This window comes from Onychostruthus taczanowskii, unplaced genomic scaffold (genome assembly GCF_017590055.1).
Source record: "Onychostruthus taczanowskii isolate IOZ18803 unplaced genomic scaffold, ASM1759005v1 scaffold17, whole genome shotgun sequence".
In the NCBI taxonomy this organism is placed as follows: domain Eukaryota; kingdom Metazoa; phylum Chordata; class Aves; order Passeriformes; family Passeridae; genus Onychostruthus; species Onychostruthus taczanowskii.
In genome coordinates this window covers 14,052,547-14,069,722 of record NW_024498906.1, presented here as the reverse complement: position 1 = coordinate 14,069,722, position 17,176 = coordinate 14,052,547, and the positions used below count along the sequence as shown (strand labels likewise).

The 17,176-nt window shown below is 42.0% G+C and overlaps 1 protein-coding gene across 1 annotated transcript in view; it reads right to left on the bottom strand.

Annotated features, from left to right (window-relative positions):
* Positions 1 to 7,995: 7,995 nt before the first annotated feature.
* The window catches only part of BACE2 (beta-secretase 2), a 50,452-nt gene continuing 41,271 nt past the window's right edge, over positions 7,996 to 17,176 (bottom strand). The window contains exons 8-9 of the mRNA XM_041399826.1: positions 16,878 to 17,046; positions 7,996 to 10,435 (exon numbers count right to left, since the gene is read on the bottom strand). Of these exons, the coding sequence (XP_041255760.1) occupies positions 10,182 to 10,435; positions 16,878 to 17,046 (423 nt within the window). The 3' untranslated portion in view covers positions 7,996 to 10,181. The remainder of the gene's footprint in view (positions 10,436 to 16,877; positions 17,047 to 17,176) is intronic.

Genomic DNA, 17,176 nt, shown 5'->3' with positions numbered 1-17,176 from the left:
TTAACCTGCAAACTGGCACATCAGAAAATTATGCCTCTGTTAATAAATGATTGAAACTGTTGAAGACTGAACTTCTAGCCCTTAAAGTAACAATAATCCACCTCTAAACGCAAAACACTGTGTGGTAACCAAAAAAAAAAAAATTATCTATTTTTATTAAAGCAAGGAATATTAACTAACAGTTGGGATAATTTAATTTTGAAATAAGTTTATTATATAAGTTGATTATATTTTAAACCCTTAGGAACTTTGTCACCACCTCAATACAGTGAAAAACCCACTTCACTGGCCATCAGTGTCTATAAGAAAAAATGAAATTTTACCTGCTTTTACTCACAAGAAAAGTGTGGCAGGTTCCTTTTCTGCCTAAACTACATGGAAATACACCCAGACATTTGCTCCAAATTCTGGTTTGCTGGCCTGCCAAATCACAGGAATCCAATGGCTTAAGTGCCTAAGGAAGAGGAAACTAAAATGTTTTACTTCAAGTATATCTTTTGTATCTGCAAAAAATCCAAGTGACTCTTCTTCTTTAGTGATTAATCAAAGATGTGGGATGCAGAACCCTGCAGAAGGATCATTTCTGATTTCATCCTGCAGACATTCATTCTGTAATTTGAAATCTTAGAGGGAAAACTTACAAAATAATAATCTGCACTCTCAATTCCTGTGAGGCTGTAAGACCCTTTGGTGATACACAGGACAAGAAATCTACTCAGGAAACAAATGACACTGAATGGAGCAGGTGAATGCATCTACAGGGCCTTACTCTTGTCTTATCACCACAAAACCTAGTCAGCAGAGGAAGTTTATGGTCTAACCCAGTTAAAACTACACCAGCAAGTTCCTTTTTGTCCCTTGAACCACAGCACCAACAGAGAGATTTTCTGCATCCACCTCACTTGACTAACAAATGAGCAGAATTATCATTCCAGACCTTGTAAGAATTTAATTTGTGTTTTCTGCTCGCCCACAAATGGCCAGCAGTAGATTTTCCTGCCAGGACAAGTTCAAAGAATTTAATGATTTAAAAGGAAGGCAGAGTTAGCAAGGAAGGGAGAGGACGTTGGACTAAATCTTTGATTGTAGAGCTCACAAGAACTTAAGAAAATAGACCTCCTACATAAAATGTGCAACTGGACTGTAATTTTACCTAAGACTTGGGGCAGACAAGAACATGCACATGGACAATAGGGGCAGCAGTGTGGAAGAGCAGAGCAGTAATTTAATTCACACATAATTCACCATGTGCCTGTGCCAAAACTCAGCATCCTGTGTGGTGGTGACGTGAAGGGGAACATAGAGAAATAGAGATGTAAATGTCTATCATAATTAAAATTACTGTTGATTTTTGTTTGGTTGGGGTTTTTTTCTGGTTTTTGTTTGTTTGGGTTCCCACACCCCCTCCCCTCACCCCCTTTCTTTTTTTTTTTTTTTTTGTGTATACTTTCGCTGTCTCTATGAAACCCAGGAGAACATACTTAAGAACTTTTAGATAGTTCTTTTGTGGATATAAAGGATTAAATTTCCCAAGACATGCAAAAATGGATAATTTAACAAAGGGCAAAAAGCAAGCATTGATTACTTTCAGCTGATAAGGTGGAAAATTTGTAAAGTTTGTGAGTCTGGGGTATTTCTGGCCTGCTGAACAATACAAAGGTGGGGTTAATTTGTGTGTTTTTCTTCTGCTTTGTTAATCCAGCGAAACATGTGGAGAATATATTTAACTGCGCTTGATCCGGATAGAGGATGGATACATCAGCAGTCAAAAATAAATCAGCAGTTAAAAATCAGTATAAGCCACCAACATAGAGAATGTTCAAGTTGTCCAACAATAAAAAGAATCTCATTCAATAAGCTGAAAGTAATGTTAAATTTGCAATTAAAAAGCACTCAAGGGAAAAGTAAATAGTACTCCTACTCATAGTATTTCAGAACAATTCTGGGTGCATGAAATGAAAGAATTTGAAGAAACATAATACCTTGTTTATTCATAGAAAGCAGTCTCATCTAGCGAACAGCTGTAAAAATCCAATACTCTAATATTTGTGTAGGCACTGGCAGCACAGATCCCTGTATTCTTCACAATAACCTGCATTTCTTGGGGAAAAGCTATTGAATTCCCCAGCCAAACAGATGATGAGTCAGGGTGTAGGCAAGTGGTACTTGTCAGCCTCTACAAGGAAAAAAAAAAAAAAGAAACCACAAGCCATTATTTTTAAAGAGTTTGTTTTGGTGGAAAAAGGGGAGAATAGTAAATGTTTACTGTTTAAGCGGCCATCAGAATTACACATTGTGCTGGAAAATTACACAGAGCACTTACACTGCCAACCTTCACGTATTTGTATACACTCCACTGTCATTATCAAAAAAAAGCTGTATTCTTGCAACAAATTCTTGCTTTTGTGTTTCACACACAGACTTAAAAGCTGTTTTGTCTAAACAGGGTGGTTTTCACGGGCAAAGATGAGCAAGGGACGTGTGAATAAACAGTTTTACGGTTTTGGATTCAATGAGCCTGAAGTCTGGAGGGTGCTCTGAAGATGATGGTAATTTTAAAAGCATAAGAGAAGCTTGAGCACAAGCAAAAGAATGAAAAGTTGTGAGCAGAGCTGTGTAACAATGGGATCATGGAATGGTTTGGAAGCGGATTTTAAAAAATCATCCAGTTCTGACGTGGGCAGGGACAATTTTGTCTAGAACGGGTTGCTCAGAGCCCCATCCAACACCTGAACATTTACAGGGATGCAGCATCCACAACTTCTAGGGGACACCTGTGACAGGACAGAAATAAGCAAAACCTGCCAGCTTTGAAGGAAAAATATTAAACAGTTGCTGCCACTACATGTTACTTGACTAATGCCCTAAATTTGCAACATTCACAATAAATACACCGTGCTGGCTCTAAAAAGCTCAGGGCTTAAAACAATGGACTTTGTAAAGAGGTGTTCAGGTGGAGGGAAGAGGGAGATGATAAACGATCAGAAGATCCTAAGCTAAGGACCTTTGAGGTTGGATATTCAAAAAAGAAAATGAAAGGAACTTTCAAGGGAATTCAGGCAAAAAACCAGAAAATGCTGAAAGGGCATGATGCCTTGTGCAGGCTGCCCTAGAGCAGAGGCTGGACAAAGCTAAAGAATAAAGCAGGGATTTATCCAAAGGATCTCCTCCATGGATGCACCTTGGGCAGCACAAGAGCCCAGCCAGGGCTGCACCCAAGATGAACCCAAATGGCCCCAAAATGCACGAGCGCTCCCGGGGTCTCTCCCTGGGATCAGCTCTGCTCCATGTGCACATTGCAGTTCAGTGTCCAATTCCAGCTCAGCCCCTGCACTCCCATCCTGCTTGTTTTTCTCTCTGCAGCCCACGGGGTTTGTGCTCTTGGGCTGAGATTTGGATCATTTGTCCTTGGTGCCCAGCTGGAGCAGGAATTGTTTTGTCTCCCTGCTCTGTGCAGAGAGCTCACCATCCCCTAATATGAAGCTCAGAAATACACACTGAAGCAGCACAGGATCTGAAACGTATAAAATCTAAATCAGGTTTCCAAGAGTTGGAAAACGCCGCTTGGGCTCCATCTGGCGAGGAAAGAGCGCGGAGCAGGGACTGGGGACAGGGACAGGGATTTGTGTCCCTTCCCCATCCGCATCCCAGGGCAGGAACAGCCCCAAGTACGACCCGAAACCACCAGCAGCTCCACCTTCTCAGCTTCATGCTTTATCTGCTCGGTTCTGCCCCGTACTGAAATGAAAAGTTGAAGCAGGAATATCTGTAATTCGGGAATAAGCAGGAAAAAATCACCTCGGAGGTAAACTTGGCTGCCTCCCCCTCCTGCCAGGGTCAGATGGGATCTACACAGCCAGAAGTTGTAATTGAGAGTCACAGGAGGAATTTGGAGGATACAATTGATCAGCTTTGAAGTTCTTCTTAACAGGATTTTAAAAGACACACAGAATAGGTTGAAAGAATTAATCATTTATTTTGCGCAGCATAAAATCTGATTTTTTTAACATAGTGTTTATCTGAAAATGACAAGACCTGAAAGTACAAAGTGTCAGTTTTTGGAAAATTGAGTAATGAGGCTTGACAGTAAGTGGGATAGAGATCCTAACATAACCTGAAGATTGAATTAGAAAGACTGTACCCCTTTGTTCCAAAGTTTGATCCCATTTTCTTTTCAGTCAATGTTAAAAACATTGTCTAATAAAAACAAAACAAAACAACAGGTGAATAAATACTTCTGTAAGTTGACCTTAAAGGTGACATCTTTTCCACACTTCCTGAATAACATAACAGTTATTGTAGTGTAAAAATCCTTAAAAGATCTCTGCATCTCCATATAAAATTTGCAATAAGAATGTGAACTGCCTGTTTTCAGGTGTAATTCTTAAACACTGAGCTTTGTATAGTTTATGCACACACAGAGTATTGGCTACCAAAGGAATTTTTTTCCAGCACATATTGCAGTAATCCACGCCTTTGTGCTATCAAGAAATTGTTAGTTGTATTTTTATTACCTCTAAACATTCTCAACTCTGTTTTTTTTTTTTGGGTTTTTTTTTTTTTTTTTTTTTTTTACCACACAATTTTGCAAAGGACAACCATGCTGCAAATACAGCCATTTAAACATTCAGCTCTATAATCCCTCTCTGAAAACACAGGAATAAACATGCCCTTTGCAGGTTTGACTTGTCCCTGTGAAAACTTCCCCTCATCAGAGGGGGACAGGATGAGAGGATTGTTACAATGTCCTTTATTCAAGTGTTTTGCCTAAATACACATTGCTGTAAAATCAGAGCAAACTCAGTTGCTCAGCTGGAGTTTTTAGGACAAAAAATGTCATGGATGGAGCTCTCACAGCTCCTTGTGGTTCTCCTCTCCACCTCTGTACTTCCTGAGGATGGAGAAAAAGGAGAATATACAGGAGCAGGGCATATTTCCTAGTGGGATGTGAAAGAAGTCCAGGGATCATTGTCAAATGCACAAAGGAACTCTTGGCACACAGCAAAATCCAGGGACCATTGGCACAGGTAAAGTTCTGGCTCCAGATCTTCTCCTAATGGCACTGTGAGTATTTTCAGCCTACAGTTAATTTTTAAAGCATTAAGGAACTGCTTTAAAATTACTGTGAATGGTAAACAAGAAAAACATACCTTTTGTTAGAAAGCTAAACCTGGAAAACAGAGACCTTAATCTTTTAGCAACTTTTTTTGGGGGGGAATGAGAAGGGGTGAATGGCCTAGAAGACAAATCAGAAAAATCAGATTTACTACCAGCAAATTAGTAGGACTGCAACTATGCTAAAATATGTTTAAGTGATTGCTATCAATTAAAAAAAAAATAGAAGGGGAAGAAAGCACTTATTGAGAGCTACATCTTTTTAAATTCCAAAAATTACCTTTTGTTTTACTATCTGGCTAGCTCAAAAGAAATTCTGCTGGTGCCTTCACAGTCTAATCGAAAATTCCCAGTATTTCAAAGACTACCTGACCACAAAGAACCAGCCAGATACAAACCATTCTTATACTGCACAGTCATTGATGCCAACATGTTTTATAATTTCCTGTCCTTTCCTTTTCAAATGCCACTGGAGGCGAGAAACAGCACTGAGTTACATGGAGAGGGGAATATTCAGCAGCTGGGCAAGGATCCTCCCTAAAGATGATTGTGTCCTGTGTTTACCTGGGAGGGGATAATTCCCAGTAGCACCAAAAGGCACCTTGGAGTGCTGGTTTCCAAAATCTTCAGGCAGGTGGAGCCTTGCCAAAGGAAACGGGGACTATCGGATGTTGCACCTGCAGCCGCTGCTGTCTCCCTGTGGCTTTTGTGTTTTGGATCCACCTCACCCAGGGGTTTGGCTGAAGGCAAGTATTTCTGCTAGCATTCCCAAAGACCCATAACCAGGATGCTGGATTACTCCCAAGCCTGGATTAGCACCTAATTAAGCCTCAAAAGCCAGCAAATCTAACTGGCTCAGAAGATTGCTCCTATCCCGTTACCAATCTGTCTTCACTTCTCTCAACAGCAGCAAGGACTTCAGCAGCCAAAAATGAACAATTTATCAGTCAGAGAGTCAAGTTTGACAGGAGCTAATGTCTTGGTAAGAAGTACAGCCTTTTCTGAAAAGAATCAATCTGTTATGCTCTTGGAATTTTTAATAAAGTTAAAGGCATCCTGTCATTTCTTTTAATTGCACCTCCGTAGGTCACTGTACCAACACCTTTCATTACATCACTGGTACTGCTATTTCCATTTGTGTCTGAGATGAGGATGTGACAGCCAACACCAGCCCAGTTGTTGGAAACCCCTACGAAAATCAAAGAAACTTCCAGCAGCGCAATCCTTTTTTAATAGTGGACACTTTAGGGATCTCTCTCTCTCTCTCTGGAAATGTGCAGCACCATGCAACTCTCACAAGCCAAATATCAAAGAAACTTCCAGCAGCACAATCCTTTTTTAATAGTGGACAATTTAGGGATATCTCTCTCTCTCTCTCTGGAAATGTGCAGCGCCACGCAACTCTCACAAGCCTTTTAATATTTAAAAGGAAAGCTTGGTAGACAAATGGCTCATCCTTCAGTAAGACAAAGCCAGCCAATACACAGCAAGCAACTGGATCAACTCATTGGTTGATTTTCGCTGATGAATTTTACAGCTGTTGACAACAGGAGATACCAAAACCCCTTGATATATTGCATTTAGGTTGATTCAACATGCACATCCTAAACACAATCCTTCACCTTAAAAACGGAACAATCCCCTCCACCTAACTTCTTTTACAGCACCTGAACAAAAGCCTTATTAAAATGCTCCATCTATTTCCCTTAGCATTTAAATTGCTCCAAAAAACCCACGATAATATTTCTAAAACTTGCAAAAGCAGCGGGATAGAATTAACCTATTCCCAGGGCTGGGCTCAAATTTAACCCCTGGAACTCCAACCACACCCCCTCCAATCCCTGGCGATGGCACCGATGGTTTCGAATTACCTGCGAGGCTGCAGCCAGGGGAATGCAGCCTTCTGACACTTTGCTGGGACGTGGTGTTGCATTCCCATCAGGGGAGAGCTGGGTCAGCAAGAAATATTGGTATTTCTTACAAGGGATGGTTTGGAGTGCTGTGATTTGAAGCATCCTGTCTTTCATAACAAATAAAGGATATTTTTCTGTATCATCTTTATTCAATGCTATGGGTTTTTTTCACTCCTCTCCTTTTTTTTGGGTTTTGTTTTTCCCCTTAAGGTGTGGTTCATCTTAGACCTGAAGCTGGTTAACAGGAACATAATACATCTCACATCATATATATTTTTTGAAATATATCAGGGAAATAGATCATTTTGAGTTACCAAGTGACTGCACTTGGTTATAGTGTAGTCTATCACTGTGTTTCATCTTCCATACAAAACTGCTCGAGAGCATTATTTTTCTTAATGTGTTGTAGGCTAAAAATGAACCCTCAAGTGTTTCCATTGCTCTCCTTGTTGCCAGAGCAACAAAGCAATGCTCACCTGAATTTCTGCCACTGTAAGTATCAATTTACAAGCCCAGATGAAGTTTGTACTGCTCACAGGTGCCACTCACAGAAATTTTACTACAAGACACGTTTTTAGTGTGAAGGAATGCCAGGAAAACTCAAGAATATAGCAGTATTTCTACTTGGTTATTGCTCCTCTTAATTCAAGTGTTTCCCTTAAAATATCTTGACCAAGGTTATTCAAAGGGAAAGGGTAATACTTCAAATCTTTTATATGAAATCCAGTTCACTAAGAAGACTGTTCTGTTCACCAACTCAGAAGAAATCTCATAAAAAAAGCCCACTCAGAACCTTTCCCAATAAATTCCTTCCTAAAACTCTTTGTGGTGAGGAGATAGGAGGTTCTGAGGTCGGGGGAGCAGTGATGAAACTTTTTAAGAGAATGCAAGTTGCTTTCACTTTCTGAATTGAGAGTTTATTGTTTAACACTACCCATCCAAAATCCAAACTTGTTTCTGTTTGAAACAAGTGACAGAAGCATAACTTCTATTGCCACACTGTAGAAAAAGGAGGAATACAACTCTGAAGTGATTTGTTATGTTTAAAACCAAAGCCAGGAGGACGACGTGGAACTCGTAATTAAAAGATATTAATAAAGAGATATGGAAAATAGAACACTGAGAAAACAGTTAAGCTCTATGGCTTATTTAATGTAATTCACAATTTTTCTCCTCTTAGAAATGAAGAGGCAGAGGAAGAAGGAGACAATCTCAAAATTCCTTCCTGTTTCCAACTTCAAATTCCACAAGAAATCATTTTCAGACGTTGGATCACAGCATCAATTATTTCACTCTACTGAGCCAAGCAATCTGAAAGTGCAAGAATTGAAAAGAAAACCACAGGCACTTCCAGTTACGACATGAAAGACATAAGTTAGTTAAAAAAAAAACAACCCCACAGTGTTTTATTTTCACACACACAACGTGCACCTCTGTAAATGCACCTTTCCTGAAAAAAAAAAGAAATCTTTCCTCACATTCCATGCAGAGTCAGATGCAGAGGCAGTGTGAATCACAGAGCTATATGAAGGGATTTTGGGCAGAAAATTGTCTAGGCAAGGGACTGAGAAATTCAGAGAAATTTTTTTATTTCCTCATTTCCCATACAGATATGCAAACTGCTCTGCTATCAAAATGGAGTATTTTTTCCTTTTTTTTTTTACATATAAAAAAATCCTCAGCCTTGCACTGTTTCTCTTTCCAATTCAAACACTTAGGCCACCGTTACAGAGAAGCCTGCAACTAGAGAAAAGAAAAATTGTCCTATCTGCAAAGAAAACACCTTGTTCTGACCTCAGCATGATGATCTGCTCTTGCAGAATGGAAGCCTGGTCAAATAGATCCTCCCCTGCTCTCCTCCACTATTGTTTCCAGTCCCACCACGGGTTTGTTTTCAGCCAGGCAGGACACACACACTTTTCATTTGATGATTGATGCCAAACTGAACACCTCAAGCTGAAAAACAAGCCAGCAAAAAGACTTTCACTTCACAGCCTGTCCATAAAGACAGGTACTTCTCCTTTGAATGTCTAGGTTGCTGAGCTCAGCCAAATTAAAACAAACAAAAAAGTTGTTGTTCTTATTTTGTTTTCTTTCTTTTACACTCTCTCTGGAAGTACAGCAGAACACAGACCTTGCTGTCTTGTCTGTCCATACATATGCAGATCAGCCTTTTCTAAATCTCAAACTCAGAAAAAACCAACAAAACCCCACACAAGGGGGAGAAATGAAAAGGTTTCTTTTTTTTTTTTTTCTTTCTTTTTTTTTTTTTTCTGTGCACCAAAGTGGAAAATCATGAAGTATAGATTTTTATAAAATCCCAAAAAATTCAAAGCCAAGTAGTTCCATTTGGTTGTATGGAGCATCTTTTGTGCTTCAAGACCAGTTCTAATCCACACACTCACCAGTGGTAGCATCCTTGTAAATTAAGAGAGGTAGTCTTGTTTTACTCTAAGGCTGAACAAGTTTGTTTCCCAGTTTTCACCACCTTGGACTACATTTTGTTACAGCTCTCAAGGAGGGCGACCCTCTCAAGTGGCAGCAGAGATCTTGAGGGAAAGAAACCACAAACCAACATTTCTTCTTGATCTCCCTGGCTTTTTTCTCTGCTGCTTAAGTCTGACTTTTCTCCCTCCCCCACACCATAAGCACAGTTTCAAATAAACTGATGTAAACAGAAAGCAGTATTCATTTAATGCAATTAATAAGAAAGATTATTACTTTTTTTCTCTTTTTCTACAGTCAGGGCTCAATTAGTTAGAAAATACTGACAGCTCCTTTTTTTTTGTGAAAGAGAGATGGACAATTTTGTTCAGACAGTGGAAGAACATCACGGTGTGGTTTTTTATCTTTTTTTTTTAAACTTGTTTTCATTTTTTTTTTTTTTTAAAGAAGGTACTGTAGAGAGCATAAAGGCTCATTGCACTGCAGTAGCAAATCCAGTACCGTAGCACTTCAGAGGTGGTTAACAGTGCTTTGTTTCAGAACCGGTGTTAGAAAATAAAGCTATAAAAGTCACGACGCAGGGTATTTGGTGGGATTTTCAACAGCGTTTTGTAGGAACGTAGAAGGGACTGAGGAGGCATTGGCTTCTTCCCCTTGGCAGAGCTCTTTGTCCTTGGTTTTTAAGTCTGTTTTTTGGGATCCAGCCTCTCATTTCCACCGGTGGCGCACGAGGGAGGACTCGTCGTTGACCACGTCGTTGTCCGTGTAGCGGTGTTGGCAGCGCGGTGGGATGAGCAGCAGCACCATCAGCACCAGCAGGATGATCCCACACAGGCTCATCAGGGCGTAGGAGGCAATCCAGAGCACGGGCTCGTGGAAGGAGACGCTGGAGACGCAGTTGCTGGCCACGTCTGCTGTGGTGAAAGGGCCCTCGATCTCAGAGACGGGCGAGCCGTCCGCTTCTGGGGAGGGACAGAAGGGAAAGGATCAGGTCTGCAGACACCAGTTAAAAAGTGCTTGTATATCCCTCTCCCTCTGTCATCACGCATCTCGGCACACTCGTGTTTTACCACATTTCTCACTGCAATAAAAGCGTGTCCTAGGTTGGAAATGGGGGTGTGTGTTCTATTCCTATCTGTGGGGCAGTTCTCTGCTGTTCTTTTGGCAGTTTTTTCTTTATCTCTCCCACAGCCAACCCTCCCTCCAGGAGATCTCTGCTGTCCACAACCAGGGAGTGTCCGTGCATGGCTGATCAAATTCCATCATCCCATGGGGAGATGCTCCGCCCAGGGGAGGAGCCAAGCATTCCTACCTGGATACAATCTGAGCCTGGAACAGCACAGCAGCCTTTGCCCACTGCATTCCCAGAGGAGCAGCTTTCTCCTGCCCTGCATTCCCAGAGGAAGAGCAGGCCCATCTCCAGCAGCCCTGGAGCTTCAGAGGAAAACTCCAGCCTTGTGCAGGATCCCTGCTCCAGCAGAACCACAGCTGGCACTGCAGGAGGGCTGAGCCCCCATGGGATGGGACTGTGCCACCACCCTGACACACAGGGGGACAGGGCATGTTCTCACTCTGGCAGTAGTTTTGTTTTGTTTTTTTTCTTTGTAAGACTGCATTTTTAGTTTTCCTAGTAAAGAACTGTTATTCCTATTCCCATATCTTTGCTTGAGAGCCCCTTAATCTCAAAATTTTCAAAGGGAGGAGGTTTACATTTTCCATTTCAGGGGAGGCTGCTGCCTTCCTTAGCAGGCACCTGTCTGTTCAAACCGAGACAAAATGCAAGAATCCTGTGTTTATAGAAAAGGACTCTGAAGCATAAAGCAACTGTGACTCTCCCACATCTCCACAGGCTTTCTAGGAGAAGACAGACATTTCAATCAGTCAAAGCCCAAACCACTGGATCACTTTTTTACCTCTGCACTAATCTTTCAAAAATATCTATTTAAATATCCTACAACATCCACCCTGGTGTAGGGCAAGGCCTGGGCAGTTTTTCGCTTGTTTCCAGCATTTCCAACAACTGGAAAAGCACCTCAAGGTGATGCTTTGATCTTCTGTGTTTGCTGTCTTCTTAGGGAGCAGCAGGAAGGTTCATCAGCTTCACAGATACCTGAAAGGACTTTATCCTAAACACAAGGTGCAGTGAGGAAAGCAACACAGACACTCTTGTGGGTGAAAATCCCGAAGGAAGGGGAGGTGGGTGACAGATGTCCACAAAAGGGGAGTGGAGGAGAGGAAGGTCAGAGTCAGGAGTGAGGAACAGGGACGTGAAGAAGCAACAGTCCTGGGCCAGGAGAACTAACCCAGCAACTCAAAAAACGATGACAAAGTTAAGGCAAGAAGCAGTCATAATTTGCTTCTCTATAGTCAGCCACTTTCACGACACATCTGAATATTTTTTCATGAAGGCCCCAGTTTTAACTGTCCTGTCTATTTCTCACACATTTTACATACAGGCACACTCTTGCCTGATTGGAAGTGATCCCATCTACTAAAAACTATATCTCTTATTTTCACATGTCTTAGTCACAACTGCTGAAACCACATTTAAAGAGATTACCATAAACTACCCTCTTGGAATGGAGAAGGGAGCCTGGATTTTGCAAAGGTGACCTTTAAGGTTCTTCAGGTTTAAAAAAAAAAATGCAGGACAGGTTGGTTGCTTTATCTGCACAGATTTTGGTCGTTATTCAGTCCCTGGCCTCATAAGACATTGTATTATTTTGAGATTTAGGTTCTGTTGGACTTAATTCAATTTAATTGTAGGCTGGTGTTGAAAGGGGCAATCCTGCACCCTCACTCCTGTCCCTCACAGCCCCGTTCGTGTTGGTGGAGGGAATGGGAGGCTGCAACTCACAGATCAGATGGGAAACCAACCTTCACAACAAACAAAATGCCCAAACAAGGAATTTTCTGTGGAATCACTCATCTGAACCAACCCTTTCTCCACCCCTGTGAGTGGGAAGACTCCTTTAGCAGGAATATGCAGTGAGAGCAAACTGGGGGCACCCGAGGCTGCACCCACGAGGACCCTGGCACTGGTGAATAACCAAACACCCACTCTCCAAACTCATTAGATGGTAAAATTCTGCCTACAAGGTCTGTGGAAGAAATCCTTTTTGTCCAGAGCCCCAGGATTGCACTTTGCAATTATTTCTTATGCAATTATTTCTTCTGGACATCTCACCTTCTCACACCATTGGTTTGTCTCTATGAAGTTCTGCAGCAACACCAAACTCGACCACATTTAACACCAATTTCAAATGCAAGGCCTAAATATCATTACTTAGCTGTATTTTGGAGAAGTGGGGGGAAAAGAAAAAGCAGTACAATTTTCCACCTTGGAAATAGCTTTGAAAATAAACAGTCTCTAATTACTCATTATTTGGCTCCAGAACAATAATTACTCCTATTAAAGAAGACAACACAAAGCTGTTGCCATAGTGGCTGACATTTTAAATTGCATTTTGAGAATGCTTGATAGCAGCACAGCCTCTGCTTTCTTCCCTCCAAAAGGGAAAAAAGTTTTCCCTCACACTCTTCTACCCCCAGAGAAATTGAGAGGAAATTTGCCTAAATTGTTCAAATAAGCCCTGAACATAAACTAACAGTCACACACTCAGCATATCACACATTAACTGAATTAGAGGATTTTGATGTATTATTTTAGAATATCTGGTGTCTGGTTATCTAGAATAACTACACTACTTTTATAACCTTGAAAAAATTAGATTTTCTTCATTGCTGATAATTACAGGACAAAAAGGGTGCCTCTGGAAAAATGTTGTTTTCCAACATTTGTGTAGAACTCAACACACGCTAACTCACCCACCTGGGTGGTTACAAAAGCAGTAAACCTGAAATTAGATAAAATTCATCATAGAATTGTAAAGTATATTTTGAAAGGGGCCCCTGGAAGGCACCTAGACCAGGAACCTTCTCAGAGCAGGACTGCCAGCATCAATAGATCAGTTCTGCTGCAGGTTTATCCAGCCAGGCCTTGTAAAACCCCGAGGATGCTGACCCTGTTTCAGTGCTATGCCACCCACCTGGTAAAACTCCTCATGTCCAACGTTCCTGAATGTCCCTGGTAGATGCTGCTTTTTGTTATGTAATTTCATTTTCACTTACTTTGGCTTGCATTCAGCTTAGGGCCTACCAAAACCCCAATTCTTTTCCCACTGGGCTATTTATTTTTTCCTGATTTTTTTTTCTTTGCTTGGAAAGGGACCTTAAAGATTATCTAGTTTAAACCCCCTGCCACGAGCAGGGAATTTTCCATTAGACCAGGTTGTTCAAAGCCCCATCCAACCTGGCCTTCAACATTTCCAGGTTGCTTCCCTAAAACCAACTTGTTTGATCTGAACATCTTGTCTCAAGAAGGGACCTGACCCAAAAACCTGTCCTAGTCATCCTGTAAACACACTAGGTTATCAACAGGCAACTCAAAATTATTTGTCTGAATAAGTCTTAAAGGGTTTCATGTAATGAGGAAAAGACAAATTTCCTGCTACAATGAAAGAGCTTCCTGCAGCTATCTAACTTTCCTTGTGCTTGCTACATCCTGGAGAATGAAAGTGGTCCAAGGAATAATGTGGGAAAAGCCAGTTCTCATCTCTAGCCAAGTCTGAAAAGTAACCTGGAAGTTCAGTGAAATTAAGGTTTTTAGTCCTGTTTCCATAATTTTTGTATTCATCACATACAGCTCTAACACCTTACAAAATCAATTTGGTTTAATTTCATGTTCACACTAAGAAAGCAAAAGTCATTGCAAAGCCACACTGAACGGTCTTTAACATTCCTCTGTTTCTGAAGATTGGAGCCACCAGTAATTCAGTTTAATTTATGCCCACGAGCTGCCTAGAAGGCTCCAAATAAATGCCATTAACACAGTTGCTATGGAGGGCAGGGCTGGCCTCCACGGGAAGCTCCATCCCTCATGCTGCACTCACAGCGTGGCTCTCTCATCAAAGTGCTGTTAAATCTGGAAACCACAAGCTGAGAAGGAGTGAAACTCAGCATAGCTGAGCACAATCCAGCAAAATGTCATCTGCCTCGTGTGAGTGGAATCTGGCAGCTCCGTGCGTCTTGTCTTGGCTGATCCCTCAGGAAGCCGAGCGATGCTGGGTGAGACACGCGCAGAAAACGTGGACAAGGATTTCGGGTTTTCTCTGGTTGAGGTGACCCTGAGCTGTGTTAAAAGCCCCTTTTTCCAGCCCAGCTGTTGAAGAAAGAGTCGAGGAGTCTTCAGCTCACGTTCTCAAGGTTGTTTATTATATTTTACCTGAAATGTTTTCTGTCTGGCCTGCCGAGATCTGTTCTGCAGGTCAGCCCAAGGCACACTCCCTGCCCACAAGGCTGGTGCTTTTATACTAAAAGTTACATATACTATGTTTACAATAATGTCCCAATACCTATCACCTATGTTAGACCGCGACTTTCTACTCTAAACCAATCTGTGAATGCCAACATCATCCTGAACATGGATGCCAGGGAGAAGGAAGAAGGACAGGGCACGCCCAAATCCCTCCATCTTGGAACCCCTGACCCCCATGCACAGAATTCCAAACTCCCCTGTACAAGGTTCAAAATCCCCCTGTACAGTGCTCCAAAAGTTTTCTCTTCACCCTGTGATCACTACTACTACACTATCTAAATTTTTGTGGCTTTTAATTCTTCATCCAAAGGTGGTAACTTGTTCCATGGGTCAAACTCAAAGCCACAGGGGTCTTTGGCTGCATGCCAGGGTCTCTGACCCCTCTGCCAGGGCTTCAAAGCCCCCTGGTTGGGGCTTGGATCATCCAGGACCATCAGGGGGACGTCCTGGGCTCTGACACAAGGAGACCAGGAGGAAATGGCTTGGAGCACCAGCTGGGTGTAATCACATGTCCAAGCTCATGGAAATTCCAGTGGCAGCTCTGCTCAGCAAGCTCAGCTCTTCCTCCTTGGCAGAACTACGCCAAGTGGTCAAACTGTGCTCGCAGGGAGCAGTATGAACACCAAGGTGTTGTTATTATGGCTCTCAGATTATTTTTCTCACCAAAGAAGGGCTGGCAGAGCAGTTCTAATGCACTGCAGCTGCCTGGTGTCCCCTGCTGACCATGCATGGTCCATGTGTTCTGTCTGATGCCCCTTCCTCCCCCACTGATGGCTGCAGCAGGACAGGGGCAGGAGGCAGCTCCAGCTGCAGGCAGGAGGCAGCAGGAAGAACAAAAAGCAGGAAAACCTGCCCTGCAGTATTTGTCCAGTTACACTCTCCTGCCAGATGCATTCAAAATGGGTCTTTCGTCACTGCCTGGCACCTCACAGAAGTGCCCATAAAGCAACTCATATCAATATCCAGATTTTCTCTGGGAGCGAGCTCAAAGCCAACAAGTCTGAGCTTGTTAACAATGGAGAGATTAAAAAAATTAAAAAAATTGAAGCTTTAAAACTGCCCTAGAGCTACAACTCAGCCAGTATCTCTGTTTTTCCCCTCTATGATTGCATGAAGAACTCCAGCCCTAACTACCTTCTGTAAAACCTTAAAGAAGCACTGCGAGTCCCAGTCCTTTTCTCATGCAAACCTCAGGTGAGACAATAGTTTTCAGGGCACAGACCATTCCTGTTTGGGACAGAGACCTGAATATGGGTGCACATCCTTCCCCTCCTCTCCCACTTGGAGGTTCTTGTGATGTCAAAGCAATGTCTGAACAACAAAGGGTGGAAACCCCAAAACTTTTGGGTTTTAGCTACCCTTGGTGGGAGAAGAGAAATCATGAAATTTAACCAGCACAGTAAAATCAGCCAGAAATGATGAGCTTTCTCACATCTCCTCAGCAGCTAGTTAATGAATTAATGGCTTTCAGCTTACAATGAGAAAAGTAATTTGTTTAGAATTAACACAAACGCTACGAGTCTTAATGTGAGTCCCATTTTCACCTCAGCTCTTTCTTTGCCAATTTCTGAGGGGCTGAACAGGCTCAATTTACATTAAGAGGAAAGTGTGAGTAAGGCACTTCACTGCACACCGCAAGAGTTGGTTTAAGAATCCATTTATGCACAGCTCAGAGCAGGAACCAGCCCAAAACGAAGCTGCATTAAAAACAGGGACTCATCTGATGTAACTGCTGGGGAAACACACAGACAGATGTCCCAGAAAGATCATCTCTGTGAGAGGGAAAAACCCAGCACAGAGACCCAGAGCTGAGGCTGATTCACTTCATGCCAAAAGATTTTGCAATACACTTTTGGGTTTTCTTTTTTTTTTTTTTTCCCTTCCTTTGAAATGTGAATAACTTGGAATTTCTTTAAAACACACCCTTCACACTGCAGGAGTACCCACACTTTCTGCCAACAGATAAGTGGCAAAGGCATTTCTCTGATTTTCCTCGCTCCCCAAATCCTGAGAATTTTTACTCTTACCTGCACAGGGACTCACTGCAAAGCCCACTCTCCTCTGGGCTCTGTCAAAGATGACATAAAACCCTTCCATGACTGTAGCACCAATGACCAGAGCGTTTGTGGAGGAGGAGATGCCGAATCGGTAGCACTGCAAATTATCTCCTATCACGAGGATGGGTTGGATGTAAAGCTGCAAAAAAGAAAATTAAAAAAAAAATTAAAAATTAAAAAAAATCAGAAGCCAGAGTGTAAAAAGCAACACCTCACAGCAGGTAGGAGTTCAGACTTTTTCACTTTTATAGTTCAGGCATGCAAATTCC